Source organism: Salvelinus sp. IW2-2015, linkage group LG14 (assembly GCF_002910315.2).
Source record: "Salvelinus sp. IW2-2015 linkage group LG14, ASM291031v2, whole genome shotgun sequence".
Taxonomy (NCBI): Eukaryota; Metazoa; Chordata; class Actinopteri; order Salmoniformes; family Salmonidae; genus Salvelinus; species Salvelinus sp. IW2-2015.
Genome location: NC_036854.1, coordinates 4583800 through 4601766, shown reverse-complemented (window position 1 = coordinate 4601766; position 17967 = coordinate 4583800). Strand labels below are relative to the sequence as shown.

Sequence of the window (17967 nt, the reverse complement as noted above, 5' to 3'; positions counted from 1 at the left end):
CTGGGAGCCAATGAGGGTATGCAGTAGCAAGCCTGTCTGCAGGACGACAAAGGACTAAATACTAGTCTGTGTCAACAGTGCACATAGACTACTGAGAAATAGATCTCTCTTTACTCAAGCCATGGGTTAATTTATATCAACACATTATAGTGGACAGCATTTTAATACATACAAAAGTCATTTTTATGCAATACATACACATTTTCAGCAGAATTGTTAAGAAATATGGAAGCTTAAATCATAACCTCCAAGAAGAAAAATTAACATGAGCTTTTCAAAAGACAATATTACCTTTTACATTTCAATTAGTCAGCATGTCCCATTCATAGTCCTTCTCTAGAATAATAATTTAACATAATAGCACACTCTATCAAAGTTAAAAGGGGCTCTATGACAATAAAATACTTTCTAGATCACATTTAGATTAATCTTCTACACCAGACAGTCGTTATTTAGTGCCTTCATTACCACATAAATAATCTTTAGGATCGTGAACCCGAATGGAGTCTGTAGCTATTCATATTAACTCTACATAAATCAACAAATGAATTACAACAGGAGTTAGATAAAGCTAACGAATATTGTAGACAGCCAAACTGACTATTTGCAGAAATAAACCTCCTGATGATTGGGAACAGATGTCTGCCGGTAATTACAAGTTAAACSAAGACAGAAGTCAGCTGTATATCCCTGATCACTTTTTCACCTCATTTGATTTMTCAGCAATAACTGGCAGAGTTCCATTCAGTTTCAAGACAGAACATATTTACAATAAGCAAAACCAAATGAAGATGAAATGTTTCAGTCTGGATCAGTTCTTTCAGAGGACAGACGGATATCCAGACAGACTCTTGTCACGTCACAGTTTGTTTCACAAGTTGTGTACATTGTATCCTTTGAGTGGCCAGTCTTCCACTGGAGGTGAAATTTACCGTCAGGAAATATTTATCCGACAACCTGCATTTTAACATTGTCCCGAACACTTCTTTTGCCCTCTTCCTGAATTGTCTCCCCACAATGACGTACAGGAAGGGGTTGATGGCGCTGTGGGCGTACGCCAGGTAGGTGGACAGCTGTATGGTAATGTCCAGAATGTGACCCCAGAGGCATCCTGGCGTGACTTGGAAGTAATCCAGCGTGTCCAGGAAGCGCACCACCTGGTAGGGCGTCCAGCAGATGAGGAAGACCGTGAGGACAGTCAGGACCAGTTGTGTGGCCTTCCTCTCTGACCTCACCCCGGGAGTTTTTCTGATCTGACCGTCTTTCAGACTGGTCACGATGTGGCGGCTGCAGTACGACACCACTATCACCGGAAGTAGGAACCCAACCACGTTATTGGTGACGTTGCGCTGGATCTCCCAGTCCGGATGGGGGTAGGCCAGGACGCAGGCCATCACCCCAGCCTTGGCCACGTATTTCACCCTGCGGAAGACCAGGATGGGCAAACTCAGCAGGAACCCCACGATCCATATCCCCAGGCAGATGCACTTGGCCCAGGCCACCCTCCGCAGTCGGCTTTGGAACATGGGCCGGACCAGAGCCAGGTAGCGATCGACGCTAACCAGCACCAGGAAGAAAACACYACAGTAATAGTTCATGGAGATGGCCACATTGACCAGCTTGCATATGGGCTCGCCGAACTCCCAGTGGTAGTTGTTAGCGATGGTGGCAGCCCAGAAGGGTAAACAGGACACCATGACCAGGTCTGCAGCTGCCAAGTTGCCCAGGTAGACATCAGCCACGGTGCATGGCTTCCTCTGCAAACAGAAGACACAGAGGACCAGACCGTTGGCCACTACGCCCACAATGCTAAGCAGAACCATGTAGACCGGCTGGTAGGAGGAAAGCCAGTCCCAGGCTGCTGTGTAGTTGGTACAGTTATAGGGGTCCAACTCGGACCAGTCCAGCTTTGAGTCTGGGCCCTCAGTGGGGAAGAGACCCTCGGTTGTGTTCAGGAACATTGGGAAACTGGACGAAAATAATGTTTTATCTACGTCTTTTTTCAATGTTTTTTCACATGTTTGAACAATCATTGAACTGCARCATCCTTAGAAAAAAGAGACAACACATGAGAATCCACCAGTGGAGATTGGTGGGAGGAGCTATAGGAAGAGGCGCTCATTGTAATGACTGGAATGGAGTTAACGGATCAGAGTCAAACGTGTGGTTTCCATATGTTTGATGTGTTTGATACCGTTCCATTAATTACATTCCAGCGATTACAATGAGCCCCTCCTCCTATAGCTCCTCCCACCAGCCTCTGGAACCCACATAAGGAGTGTTTCCTGCTCTCTCTGGTCATACATATTTCTTTTAACAGTGAAATACTGGACATGAATAATGAGAAACAGACACCGGCATAATGTTTCACTGATGCTCAGGAACCCCTCAAGTCTGCTAACATTAGTAAACCTTGATTCATTCTGACAAGACAAACATAGTACTGCCATGACTTGTAAGTTAGTCCATTACATAACTGAAACAATAGCACATTTCAAAACWGTTCAAATAAGCTCAGACCTCTGTTTAGCTTCTGTGTGCTCCATGTTCATACAGTACTCATTTTCCTGACCATAAAAATGGCCCATACATTATATGTTGAGGTGTGTATCCACATTTTTGCTATTTCTAACTTGGATYTGTTATAATTCAGCCACTTTGAATCCTCTCTCCTTCTCACATTCTTAGAATAACTTTTTTTAATTTGGCCAACATTTTGTAGGCACCTCATCTAATAAACTTTCCGAACATAAAACATTGGCGTTAATCATAATGAAACATCTTTCCCCTTTCATCTTTTTCATTCCATGAAGATGCCAATTGGCTTTAATGTTAACTCACCTGATCTCCAGAGCTCTGTGGTCTCCTTCCTGATGTACACGTCCTCTGTGTTCATTCCCCATGTATCATCACCGTGAGCATCTCTCCTCAACTGAAGAGTGTTCTGAGAGGATGAACACTCTTATTTGAGCCGAACACAGATCATTACAATGTCGTCACTCTGCCCTCAAACAGAGACCATTTTTTCTCTCTATGTAAACCTAGTTCTGTCTGGCTCACTGAAAAAATAGAAAYGCAACATGAAACTATTTGAAAGATTTTACTGAGTTACAGTTCATATCAGGAAATCAGTCAATTGAAATAAATTCATTAGACCCTAATTGATGGATTTCACATGACTGGGAATACAGATATGCATCTGTTGGTCACAGATACCTTAATWAAAGGTAGGGCCGTGGATCAGAAAACCAGTCAGTATCTGGTGTGACCACCATTTGCATCATGCAGCGTGGCACATCTCCTTCACATAGAGTTGATCAGTCTGTTGATTGTGGCCTGTGAAATGTTGTCCCACTCCTCTTCAATGGCTGTGTGAAGTTGCTGGATATTGTCGGGAACTGGAACATGCTGTCGTACACATAAATCCAGAGCAAMCCAAACATGCTCAATGGGTGACATGTCTGGTGAGTATACAGGCCATGGAAGAACTGGGACATTTTCAGCTTCCAGGAATTGTGTACAGATCCTTGCGACATGGGGCTGTGCATTATCATGCTGAAACATGAGGTGATGGAGGCGGATGAATGGCACGACAATGGGCCTCATGATCTCGTCACGGTATCTCTGTGCATTCAAATTGCCATGRATAAAATGTTATTTTATTGTTCGCAGCACAAGGTGCACCTGGGTAATGATCATGCTGCTTAATCAGCTTCAACCACAACTGTCAGGTGGATCAATTATCTTGGCAAAGAAGAAACATTTGATAGAATTTGTGCGTGTGGAAAATTTCTGGGATCTTTTATTTCAGCTAATGAAACATGGGACCAACACTTTACAATGTTGCATTTTGTATTTTTGTTCAGTAATTTAAACCACKGCCCACTTATTTTCCCTTGGAGATATTTAATAAGTGACACATTTACAGTAGTAATATTTTGCAAGTAAACTGCAGTGTGCTAGAGCCATACAAGTGCGGGCAAGTCCATTAGAGAGGTTAACATGTTTAGAATACATTTATTCAGAGTTTAACATTCTCCCATATTTGTTTGATTCAATCTCAGGATACAGTATTTCAATTGGCTGTGGAGCTTGTCTCAGGTCGCTTTTCACCAAACATGCCAGATTAATTTTTACAGGGTAAACTGAACATGAAATATACAGTTGAAACACACTGTGTAAAGTATGACACTTTCTGTCATGTTCATTGGAAATTCAGTTGGAAATTCGGACTCTCTTTCCAACATCAGAAATTAAACAGTTTCCACAGAAAACAGCCATGGCTAGGCTACAGGACTGTATTGCACTAAAGCAACCAGTCATCCAAATCTTTATGGACCAGTGGGAACACTGACCTTTGAATCCCCTGAGCCTCTGGGCTTTTCCCCCGTAATCTTGTAAAGTACAGCCAGCAAACCCCTGATAATTTGTTTATCATGTTCGTACAGAAATGCTATTAGATTTGGGGAACATCATTATAAAGCCCGTCATCGTCCTTAAGGTGTTTATGTTATGACCTTGGCCTGCATGTTTACTTAGATCTTGGTGAAGGGTCACTACAGGGAGATTACTTTCCATAATTTCTGTGACAGCTTAGCTTTTTAGCTTCTAGATCATTGTTCTACAATACAGAAAGTAGAGTAAAATACATGTGAGAATTACCCTCTTTTCTCTATATTACATTTCCAGTACAGAGCAAACTGGCCAGTGTTAATGTAACCGATGTGAAATGGCTAGCTAGTTAGCGGTGGTGCGCGCTAATAGCCTTTCAATCTGTGACCTCACTTGCTCTGAGACCTTGAAGTAGTGGTTCCCCTTGCTCTGCAAGTGCCGCAGCATTTGTGGAGCGATGGGTAATGATGCTTCGTGGGTGTCAGTTGTTGATGTGTGCAGAGGGTCCCTGGTTTGAGCCTGGGTATGGGCGAGGGGATGGACGTAAAGTTAAACTGTTACATTAACACGTTTTCATTTTCTTGGTGTTACATTTTTAGTGTTAAGAGGTGTTGAGTTGTTTTTACACCATCTGTGCTAATATAACTCCCAGGTGAGAGTTACTGTACAGAGGTWGGGCAGTGGCACTGAGCAGTGTTGATTGAGCTTCCAGGTTTAACTTGAAACTTCCTTTTCATCTAATTGCCGATGGTGCAAGGGCAGCTGGATTGGCAGCAGTGAAAGGTAAGTAATATGTTCATTTTTTAATAAGTTAGCTGGTGGACAAACTTGTTATATTGGCTAAGTGAATTGTCGAGATCTTTGTTTGTAGATATAGCTACATCTGATAAATTTAGATTTAGAAGATTGCGAGCTAGCTAACATGGTTAGTTAACATTAGCACTAGATGAATTAGCTATCTAGCTAAATGTTAGCGGGAACTTTGTTTCACCTTCATTAGTTCGCWAAAATTAGTAAACTATTACATTTGAGAAAATGAATCGAAATCCAAAAGGATCAGTTAGGGTGTACCTTTAGGTGATTTCAACCATGTGCATGTTGAGTTCATGAGGCCAACTAACACTAACATTAGTGGGTTAGCAGGTGCATGGTGTTATTGTGAAGGTGTGACCTAGTCTGATCAATTTGAGCCTCGTTTGGTGCAGCATAATGCTAGTCAGGAAGTGAAGGTAACAACATGGCTAATATCTAAAAATGTGTTCTTCAAAACGCATATACTAAGAAGTTTGTCTGGTCAAAAATGGTTTGATAGCTAGCTAGTTATATAACTAGCTACAACACCGACCTCACATATTGTAATTTAGCGCTAATGTTAGCTAGCTAGCGTATGTGCCAGACGTGATAGGGTTGTCCTCTGTCATTTAGATTAACGTGATAGGGTTGTCTTCTGTCATTTAGATGAACGTGATAGGGTTGTCCTCTGTCATTTAGATTAACGTGATAGGGTTGTTCTTCTGTCATTTAGATTAACGTGATAGGGTTGTCCTCTGTCATTTAAGTGATGAACGTGATAGGGTTGTCCTCTGTCATTTAGATGAACATGTCTATGGTGTGTGCTTGATGTTAATCACAGATCAAATATTGTATTCAAGCCAATACGGCTTGAAATGTATTGGCCACTTTCTTTCCTATAGATTTAAGTGGTGGTGGTAACTGTTTGTAGCTAGTTAGATAACTAGCTAGTTTGGTTGGTTGATTTCAGTGGAATATTGCCTTGCCAAGCCCCAGATCCTCAGGCAGGCAGACACCAGTTATCATTAAAGTGGCATTTGGAACAAATGGTTGATCCACTGTAGGGAAGACAAAGGGGAGAGGGTATAAGGGGGCATTTTGTGTGACTGTTTCTATAMGTACAGCTACAACATAAAATGTTTGCAACCAAAGATAACTTAAACATGACATTGCGTGTAATTGCATTTTGCAGGAGTGCAGTGTAACATGTTGGTGAAGGTCCAATACCAAACATGCAAGAAGTTCATGAAGTTGCAGCCTGGGTTCTCTTATGGAGATGTCATCAATCAAGGTGAACTGTCTGATGTATTTTCTTAATTGAACCCTTGGGCTTGTTTTGGGTCAGACCGATTCTGTTGCCCCCTAGGTGGCTTATCTCCCTGTATTCTGATTAGTCTCTTTTTTTGTAGTTCAAAATAGGTTTGGAGTGCCCTCTGCAGCAAAAATACACATTTTTGATGATCACAAACTGAGGTGGAGGAGGATGTTCTGCTGGACCCGATGGAGGACCATCCAGACCTGTACCTCACAATCAAAGATTTTTTATATTTTTATTTTATTTCACCTTTATTTAACCAGGTAGACTAGTTGAGAACAAGTTCTCATTTGCAACTGCGACCTGGCCAAGAAAAAGCAAAGCAGTGTGACACAGACAATAACACAGAGTTACACATGGAGTAAACAATAAACAAGCCAATAACACAATAAACAAGTCAATGACACAGTAGAAAAAAGAGGAGGTAGGCAATAAATAGGCCATAGGAGCGAATAATTACAATTTAGCAGATTAACACTGGAGTGATAAATGAGCAGATGATGATGTGCAAGTGGAGATACTGGTGTGCAAAAGAGCAGAAAAGTAAATAAAATAAAAACAGTATGGGGATGAGGTAGGTAGATTGGGTGGGCTATTTACAGATGGACTATGTACAGCTGCAGCGATCGGTTAGCTGCTCAGATAGTTGATGTTTAAAGTTGGTGAGGGAAATAAAAGTCTCCAACTTCAGCGATTTTTGCAATTGGTTCCAGTCACTGGCAGCAGAGAACTGGAAGGAAAGGCGGCCAAACGAGGTGTTGACTTTGGGGATGATCAGTGAGATATACCTGCAGGAACTTGTGCTACGGGTGGGTGTTGTTATCGTGACCARTGAACTGAGATAAGGCGGAGCTTTACCTAGCATAGACTTATAGATGACCTGGAGCCAGTGGGTCTGGCGACGAGTATGTAGCGAGGGCCAGCCGACTAGAGCATACAGGTCGCAGTAGTGGGTGGTATAAGGTGATTTGGTAACAAAACGGATGGCACTGTGATAGACTGCATCCAGTTTGCTGAGTAGAGTGATGGAAGCTATTTTGTAGATGACATCGCCGAAGTCGAGGATCGGTAGGATAGTCAGTCTTACTAGGGTAAGTTTGGCAGCGTGAGTGAAGGTGGCTTTGTTGCGAAATAGAAAGCCGATTCTAGATTTGATTTTGGATTGGAGATGTTTAATATGAGTCTGGAAGGAGAGTTTGCAGGTCTAGCAGACAGAGGTATTATAGAGTTCCACAATATTCTAGGTCGGCAACGTCCAGGGTGTGATGCTATCGGGTGCGTGCGGGTGGGGCAGGCAGGCTGAACGGTTGAAAATGCAGCATTGTGGTTTACTAGCGTAAGAGCAGTTGTGGAGGCCACGAAGGAGTGTTGTATGCATTGAAGCTCGTTTGGGGGTTAGATTAGCCAGTTGTAGGAAGGGCCGACAGTATAGTAGATGTGTCGTCTGTGTGAGGAGTGACAGGGAATTCCGCCCGCAGCAAGAGCAACATCATTGATGTATATCAGAGAAAAGAGTCGGCGAGAATTGAACCCTGTGGTACCCATAGAGACGCCAGAGGCACCAGACAACATCCCTCCGATTTGACACACTGGAACTCTGTCTGCAAATAGTTGGGTAACCAGGCGAAGGCGTCATTAGAAAAACCGAGGCTACTGAGTCTGCCGATAAGAATATGGTGATTGACAGAGTCGAAAGCCTGCCAGGTCGATGAAGACGGCTGCACAGTAATGTCTTTTTCGATGGCGTGTTGATATCGTTTAGTACCTTGAGCGTGGCTGCAGGTGCACCCGTGACTGGCTCGAACCGGAGATTGCCACAGCGGAGAAGGTTAGTGGGTATTCGAAATGGTCAGTGATCTGTTTATTAACTTGGCTTATCGAAGACTTTAGATAGGCAGGGCAGGAGGATATAGTCTGTAACACGTTGGGTCCAGGGTGTCTCCCTTTGAAGAGGGGGATACCGCGGCAGCTTCCAATCCTTGGGGATCTCAGATGATACGAAGGAGAGGTTGAACAGCGCTGGTAATGGGGTTGCAACAATTGGCCGCGATAGTTTTAGAAAGAGAGGCCAGATTGTCTTGCCCTGCTGATTTGTACGGGTCCAGGTTTTGCATGCTCTTTCAGAACATTGCGCTGTTGGATTTGGGTGAGGAGAAGCTGGGAGGCTTGGGCGGGTAGCTGCGGGGGACGCAGAGCTGTTGGGCGGGTTGGAGTAGCCAGGAGGAGGCATGGCTAGCCGTTGAGAAATGCTTATTGAAATTTTGATTATCATGGATTTATCAGTGGTGACCGTGTTTCCTAGCCTCAGTGCAGTGGGCAGCTGGGAGAGGTGCTCTTGTTCTCCATGGACTTACAGTGTCCCAAAACTTTTTGGAGTAGAGCCACAGGAATGTGAATTTCACTTAAGAAATCTAGCCGTTGCTTTACCTGACGACTGCGTGTATTGTTTCTGACTCCCCTGAATAAGTTGCATATCGTGGGGACTTATTGATGCTATTGCAGTCCGCCACAGGATGTTTTTGTGCTGGTCAAGGCAGTCAGGTCTGGAGTGAACCAAGGGCTATATCTGTTCTTTAGTCTTGCATTTTTTTGAACGGGGCATGCTATCTAAGATGGTGAGGAAATTACTTTTAAAGAATGACCAGGCTCCTCGACTGACGGTATGAGGTCAATATCCTTCCAGGATACCCGGCCAGGTCGATTAGAAAGGCCTGCTCGCAGAAGTGTTTTAGGAGCGTTTGACAGTGATGAGGGCTGGGTCGTTAACCGGAGACAGCAATGAGTTCAGTAGATCGCCCCTGAGATCCTGATTGAAAACAGCAGAGGTGTATTTGGAGGGCAAGTTGGTCAGGATAATATTGACCCCCCTCAGCTGGGAGCTGAGGGGGGTCGGTAGCAGGCGGCAACAGTGAGAGACTTATTTCTGGAGAGGTTAATTTTTWWAATTAGAAGTTCAAACTGTTTGGGTATAGACCTGGAAAGTATGATATAACTTTGCAGGCTATCTCTGCAGTAGATTGCAACTCCTCTCTTGATGAAGGTATTGTTCTACAGTCTCACATAATGATATCAATAACATGAATGTATAGATTGATTGCTTTGATCCATTGTTTGTGCTCAGACTTTTCTCCTGCAGGCTGTTTCACACCTAGTTCGTCCACAGACACATTATCCTTCTCGTCAAGTGATTTAGACCTGAGATCACACAACCTTAGGAGATGAGGCCATCGACTCCGCAGCAGCAAAAGACGTATAATGATAACTGATATTGGATGTTGGTAATCCCATTTCTGTGTTTGCTCTTCATGGAGATTCCGACAGCATAAACCAACCCTAAATTGTTGAACTTTTCTCTTGTCTTAATTGATAGTCCGAGATGCCCTGAGTAGTAGACCTGGTGGGCAAGACGAATTCGATGAGTACCAGACAACCAAAACATTGGACCACAGAACCAAGAGAGAGATGATTGCCATCTTAATCAGCCACATGAAAGAGATGCATGGGTAAGTTTCTCATTAGCCAATCAAACTATACATTAATGTTATTTGGCATCATTATGAGACTGTAGAAAGATACAGTACCTTCAGCAACAAAACTTTGGTTAAACATATTTGGCGTGTGTATGCTTTACTATTTTTGTTCAGGAGGCTTCCCACTTGTCAACAGAGAGAACGTTATGCTCTTGGAATTTTGACCCTCTTTTCTTTGTTGAGAGATCCTTTATCCGCCAAAGGCTATGTAAGTGCTGGTAGAGCATGCTTGCTTTAATATTTTGACACTTGTACTTTGGACTGAAAGGGGCATCAAACAGTCATAGAATCAAGTCTAAAAATAATAACCATTTTACTACGACGTTGGTCACATTTTCCCACATCTAAGGAACATTTCTATGATCCTGACATGGGCAAAGGATATCTGAATTATCGTCTGAAGAAAGTATCAAGGAAGACCTCACTACGACCCATCAAGAAGAGTATTTCACCCCAGTCGGGAGGCCCAACCCATAGGAGGAAGACTTACCTGGACCACCAGCTTGTTGGTGATACTTGCAAGGAGGCCATATCATTCGTTGTCCACTCGGCTGATGAAAAACAAATCTATCAGAAGATGGAGGTGTTCCAGTATCGCCAGGAGCTAGTCTATAGTCCAGACAGAAGCACAGATGTCCTCGCAGTCTTTCCCAGGTTTCTGGACATCAAAGTATTGGTGAGTGATGTAGTATGAACTATGTCTTGGAATCAGAACTACAGGCTATTTGTCTGATTGAGAACATGCTTTTGTGTTGGTCATGAAGTTGAGTTGATCCACTGTTTTAGGTGAATCAGGACTTTTTGCTGATGTTCGACGATGAAACATCCTCTAAGCTCCTTGAAAAGTGGGATACTGTATTGAAGCCTAAAGTCATCAAACTGGCAAAATCCCTGACTACGACCAYCAATTTGCGTCGCCTCCTGAAGTCTGCAGTAAAACTGCCAGAGAAAGTCAGCGAAACCAGTAAGTGGATTCCCTCCTGGGTAGTGCAATGTTTCAAACKCAGCTACAGTGGGAAGAAAAAGTATGTGAACCCTTTAGAATAATATAACATTTTAGTCACAAAAGTAGAGAAACAGTCTGCTTAAAACTTCTTCTTAATAGGGGGCGCTATTTTCACTTTGGGAAAAAATCGTGCCCAAATTAAACGGCCTCGTACTCTGTTCTAGATCATACAATATGCATATTATTATTACTATTGGATAGAAAACACTCGGAAGTTTCTAAAACTGTTTGAATTATATCTGTGAGTTAAAAACAAACTCATTTGGCAACAAACTTCCAAAACAGGAAGTGAAAATTCTGAAAATGGGCTCTGTGTCAGGCCTGCCTATTCAACTGGCTTATATTTATGGATCTGTATGCACTTCATACACCTTCCACTAGATGTCAACAGGCAGTAGAATGTTGAATGGGGTGTCTAGCTTGATGTGAGACCGAATGAGAGCTTTTGGAGTGACAGGTCCGCCTCTATTGGCAGTATTCAACTGTGCACCAGGGAACCCACATTGTCTTCTGAAATGCATTAGTATACACGACGAAATGCTCCGGCTCGGATTTTATTGATACATATGAGAAAAACATCATAAAGTTGGATTTTCAACCGAGTTTTGACCAGTTTATTCAACGTTTATTGGACTTTTTGGAATTTTTCATTCCATGCGCTAAGAGTTCTTGGACATGTGCTGCTCCACATGGCTCGCCAAAGTTGCTAATTCAACAGAAGAAATGGACATTCTAAAACAAAACAACGATTTATTCTGAACTAGGACTCTTGCACTACATTCTGATGGAAGATCATCAAAGGTAAGAGAATATTTATGATATTATTTCGTATTTTTTGTGGTAATGTTGGCTCCAACAAGGCGGAGAATTGGTGAGCGCTGTCTCACAATATTGCATGCTGTACGTTGTACTAAAGTATAATTTTTTTTAAATCTAACACAGCGGTTGCATTAAGAACCAGTGTATCTTTCATTGCTGTACAACATGTATATTTTTAGTAAAGTTTATGATGAGTTTTTTGGTTAGATTACGTGACTGTCCAAAATTTCTCCGGACAACATTTGTGCATTATGGCTACGTATTCACAATGTAAAACACGATATTGTACCTCTAAATATGCACATTTTCGAACAAAACATAAATCTATTGTATAACATGACGTTATAAGACTGTCATCTGATGAAGTTGTTCAAAGGTTAGTGATTAATTTTATCTCTATTTGTGGGTTTTGTTGAAAGCAGTGCGGTGAAAAATGGCGTTGTGTGTTTGGCTATTGTGGTGAGCTAATATAAATATATATTGTGTTTTCGCTGTAAACACTTAAAAATCGGAAATAATGGCTGGATTCACAAGATGTTTATCTTTCATTTGCTGTACAACATGTATTTTTCATAAATGTTTTATGATGAGTATTTATGTATTTCACGTTGCTCTCTGTAATTATTCTGGCTGTTCTGGTGCTATTTGTTACGATGGCTGCAATGTAAAACTACGATTTATACCTCTAAATATGCACATTTTCGAACAAAACATAAATCTATTGTATAACATGACGTTATAAGACTGTCATCTGATGAAGTTGTTCAAAGGTTAGTGATTAATTTTATCTCTATTTGTGGGTTTGTTGGCGTGGAAAACATGGTGAAAACATGGCGTGTGTGTTTGGCTATTGTGGTGAGCTAATATAAATAATATATTGTGTTTTCGCTGTAATACATTTTAAAAATCGGGAAATGATGGCTGGATTCACAAGATGTTTATCTTTCATTTGCTGTATTGGACTTGTGATTTCATGAAATTATATTATATGATATTGAAGTCAGGACTGACTGAGCCACTCCAGAAGGCGTATTTTCTTCTGTTCAAGGCATTCTGTTGTTGATTTACTTCTGTCTTTTGGGTTGTTGTCCTTTTGCATCACCTGGCTTCTGTTGAGCTTCAATTGGTGGACAGATAACCTTACATTCCCCTGAAAAATGTCTTGATTAACTTGGGAATTAATTTTTCAATCGATAGTAAACTGTCCAAGCCTTGAGGCAGCAAAGCAGCCCCAAACATGATGCTCCCTCCACCATAGTTTCCAGTTGGGATGAGGTTTTTATGTTCGTGTGCTGTGCCTTTTTTCTATTTTTTTCTCCTTTCAAACAACCCAACYTTAGTTTCATCTGTCCACAGAACATCCAGGTGCACTTTTGCAAACTTCAGACGTGCAGCAATGTTTTTTTTTGACAGCAGTGGCTTCTTCCATGGTATCCTCCCATGACCACCATTCTTTTTTAGTGTTTTGCGTATGGTAGACTCATCCTCAGATGTTAGCATCTTCCAGAGAATTCTGTAAGTCTTTAGCTGACACTCTAGGATTCATCTTAACCTCATTGAGAATTCTGCACTGTGCGCTTTCAGTCATCTTTGCAGGACGGCCACKCCTAGGGAGAGTAGCAAMAGTGCTGAAATTTCTCTATTTCTAGACAATTTGTCTTACTGTGGACTGACTTTTAGAGATACTTGTGTAACCCTTTCCAGCTTTATGCAAGTCAACAATTCTTAATCTTAGGTCTTCTGAGATCTCTTTTGTTCAAGGCATGGTTCACATGTAACCTTTATTTAACTAGTCAAGTCAGTTAAGAACAAATTCTTATTTACAATGACGGGCTACCGGGGAACAGTGGGTTAACTGCCTTGTTCATGGGCAGAACGACATATTTTTACCTTGTCAGCTCGGGGATTCGATCCAGCAAACTTTCAGTTACTGGCCCAACACTCTAACCACTAGGCTACCTGCCACTCCACATAAGGCAATGCTTCTTGTGAATAGCAAACTCAAATTTTGTGAGTGTTTTTTGAGGGGCAGGGCAGCTCTAACCAAAATCTCCAATCTCGTCTCATTGATTCGACTCCAGGTTAATTGACTCCTGACTCCAATTAGCTTTTGGAGATTAGCCTAGGGGTTCACATACTTTTTCCAACCTACACTGTGAATTTTTAAATATGTATTCAATATAGACAAGAAAAATAAAATCATTTGTGGATTATTAGTTTAAGCACACTGTGTTTGTCTGTTGTGACTTAGATGAAGATCAGATCAAATTTGATGTAAAATGTGTGCAGAAATCCAGGTAATTCCAAAGGGTTCACATACTTTTTCTTGCCACTGTATATTGTTTTATGTGAATTTTTCCTTTTCCTGCCCTCAGACTGGGACAATGATATGTCCTTCCTGCTGCTGCTTGTCTTCAGACTGGGACAATGATATGTCCTCCCTGCTGTTACTGCTTGCCCTCAGACTGGGACAATGATATGTCCTCCCTGCTGTTACTGCTTGCCCTCAGACTGGGACACTGATATGTCCTCCATGCTGCTGCTGCTGCATCATCTCCCACTACCAGCAGGAGGGAAGAGAACTGGCACACAAATAGTTTCGTATTTAATCATATAAGTTCCACAACATTTAGATGTAAATCTGATAACTAGGAAATATACACAGTTATGTTGTTCTACTGTCCTTTACATCACAAATTAGTAACGAATTTAACATGATTGTTCTTTAAGTCCCTCCTACCATTTCCAACATTCTTTATATTAGAAATATGTTTTCATTCTCCACTTTTGGATGATGCAGTACGGCAAAATCTCTCTCTGTGGTAACAAAGGGATTTTTAACTTCCATTTCTGCAGAGTGGAAACTGTGGTGGGGGGGGGGGGGGGTGATCTCGTGCCTATGATCCTCACCCAAGAGGGCAAGTCATGACAGTCCTTCAGTTGTCATTACTTTTGCCGGTTCTGTTTGATAGGAATGTCTAAGGCTCAGACGGCTTACTGTGAGGATGACCCTAAGATTGTCTTGCGTGATAAAGATACATTTGAATCAGTTGCAATCAGACCCACAGCTCCCCATCTGTGTATGGTGTAAAGAACAAAATCATCAAAACTAAACAGTTTGCAGAACTTCCATGTTTGTAGTAATTCTTCTGTGGGCATAATGCATGACATTCTTGAAGGGGTGGCTCAGTTTGAGTTAAAATTGTTGTTTGAATATGGCTCTGAAAATGTTATTTTCCAAAACGTGCGCTTCTCTCTAGAATCAACGCATTTCACTACGGGTATGTGGAACGCAAAAACCGTCCAACTAAAGTCAACCGAGAGAACAGTGGAAATAGCATAGCACTTAATTTTATTCCAACTCTGTGTCTTGTGAGAAACATTCTCTTGATTTGGGATGATGTTGTTCCAGCTGGAACTGAGAACTGGAATACGCTGCTCAGCTTACTGCAAATAATCAACTTAGTTTTTCCCCCTTTTCTTAGCCAGGGCATGACTGTGTATCTGAAGCATTTAATAATTGAACATCACGCACTTTTCAAACAGTTGTACACACATAAAAACTTAATACACAAACATCACTTTATGATACATTACCCAGCATACAAAAGACAAATCGGTCCTTTATTACATATGTGGACCATGATGTTTGAGGCAAAGTACAAACTGTTTAGTTTGCAGTAAGATGGAGCATGAAATGCCAGTCTTTTGTAAAATAACTAAGATCATTGTGGTTGACAACATTGCATACCTATTGCTGGACAAGTTGCATACTGGTAATTTCAGTGAACATTWCCATGCATTCACTGTGTTTTGATATGTGTTGATGACAAAGTTGCTGTCAAAGTTGATGATCTGAAATTGTATAAGCCTTTTGTCCTTCAAAGTACTAATGGTGCTGATGAGAGCCTTTATATTGTTACTTTGTTTGACATGATTGAGTAATAGTCAGATTATTGGCGATTTTTGTCAAGAAAATTGCATACCTAGTCTTAGGAGGACTTCCACTTGTGTTAAATTGCAACTCTGCAAATACTCTTGTTCTCATATAGTACATATACTGAGGTGTCTGTGATGMACTGATTTCATTCTGAGGTGCCTGTGATATACTGATATACATCCTGGTGTCAATTCACCTACAGGATGCATTCTCTAGAGTTGATCCTCAACACTGAAAGGTGTCGGTGCTTAATACTGAGGGTGTTGAAAAAACAATCACATGGGTCATTTGAACAACATCTGAAGTGTTATATTTTAACTCTCCAAGTGTTTCAATATGAACACTACCAAAGTGTTAAATTACACTGAGTGGCCCTATATAAAAACTGGATGAGCGTTGAAAAAACACTCTCACGGGTCATTTGAACAACACCTGAAGTGTTATATCTTAACACTCAGAGTGTTTCAATATTAACACTACAAAAACTGTTACATTAACACAGATGAGAGTGAACCTATATAAATACTGGATGAGTGTTAACATTAACACGCCTGGTGTTAAATTATCACTTTCAAATTTGCTGTGTAGTCTTATCCTTTGGAGTCTCCCCTCATCCTCATTCAGGCCATTCCCCACAACAAAGACATCTTTCTGGCACAAAAACAGGCTTAACCCTCTTTTGCTTATCTGAACATTATTTTTCTACATGTGAGCTATAGATTAGCTGCATAGTTGTAAATTTAAATGGCTAGTTAGCTAAATCAATGAGCCAAGAATTGAATGAAAGGCCAGTGGTGGCGGTGAGTGCGCCTCATTCACATCATAATCCGCTATCGTCCAAAGGCTGCATAGGAGAACAGCAGGCGTTGGCCACAGTTGGTTCTCCAGGGGGTCGTCAGGGACAAAGCGTGCTGGGTTGATTCCCCACTCCCTGGTGAAGAGAACACACTAACAACAGATTAGTCTTCACCATCCATCATGTGGATCAGCATGTGTTAATCTGAGGGAGACATGCAATGTGTTGTGTGTACATGTTTTGCAGTTGCCTGGGGACCACAGTTGTGCCAAGAACAGCCGGGCGCTGTTGCTGTGACAGGCTGGCCTAGCGATCTCTCTCACCACTGCCTCTCTCTATGTCTCTCTCTCTCTCATCAGGTCAGGCAGGAGCATGCAGGGAGGCAAGCTGCATCACAATTTGCAGATCAGCCTGTCAACTGAGTATAGCACTGCGTTAGACAAAGGGTGTGTGTTGGGGGTATGGAGGAGACAGCCCTCTGGGGCCTCATTTATTAACGTTGTGTATGTACTAAATAGACCCCAAAACATGCGCCAGTTCACGCAAATGTTGGCCTTTATAAAAAYTGAACTTGACATGAGAATGTGCTTGGCTTCTTGCAATCTTTAGACCACGCCTACGAACAGTTTCTAGCAGTTAAAGTACTGCATTGCGAGAAGGCAAGTAGCCTAGTATTTTGTGGGGATGGGGGATATGACGCTTATTCCTAATAAAGAAAATTAGGATAATAAAAAYAWAWWTWWWWTCTCTTTGTATTCTAAAATAGTTAGAAATAGGCATGTACTTCCTATTAAATGTCCATAATCATTGCAGAACAAATTGCTCACTTTTTCTGACTGATGGTTAATACGCGAAGTAGCCTATAGACCTACAATGTCCCATCTCTCATTTAATTGGACCCACTTCACAGTAGTAAATAGAGACACTATTAAGTATGTTTCGTTATGTGATCCGATCTAGAGCGCAGTTTAACCTAAAACAGATGGTTCACCATTTCCAGTTTAATTTTTTTATATATATATATATATATCAATTATATTCATATCCTAGCTTTTGGGCCTGAGTAGCAGGCAGTTTACTATGGGCACGCTTTTCATCCGGAAGTGAAAATAGTGCCCCTTACCCTAGTGAAGTTAAATGGTTTTTACCTATCACATCTATAAACAGTCAACTTATTAATCATAACCTCATATCATATCATCATTCTGAACAGTTGTAACCTCCTTGCATCTGCAAAAACCGGAGCCTTATTTATGATTCAGTACTACACAAATTGTTTTAATAATTTATTTACTAATTAAATGGGAACACAGGTTAAACATACACCGGTTATTGCACCGGTTATTGACTGGAGACGTAATACGCTGAAAACAGGTC

The 17967-nt window shown here is 41.5% G+C and overlaps 1 protein-coding gene across 1 annotated transcript; it reads right to left on the bottom strand.

Annotated features, from left to right (window-relative positions):
• Positions 1–253: 253 nt before the first annotated feature.
• On the bottom strand, positions 254–2089 carry LOC111972891 (B2 bradykinin receptor-like). Its single transcript, XM_024000005.2, has one exon. The coding sequence runs from the start codon at positions 2031–2033 to the stop codon at positions 855–857; it is 1179 nt and encodes a 392-aa protein (XP_023855773.2). The 5' UTR covers positions 2034–2089; the 3' UTR covers positions 254–854.
• Between the last annotated feature and the right edge of the window lie 15878 nt (positions 2090–17967).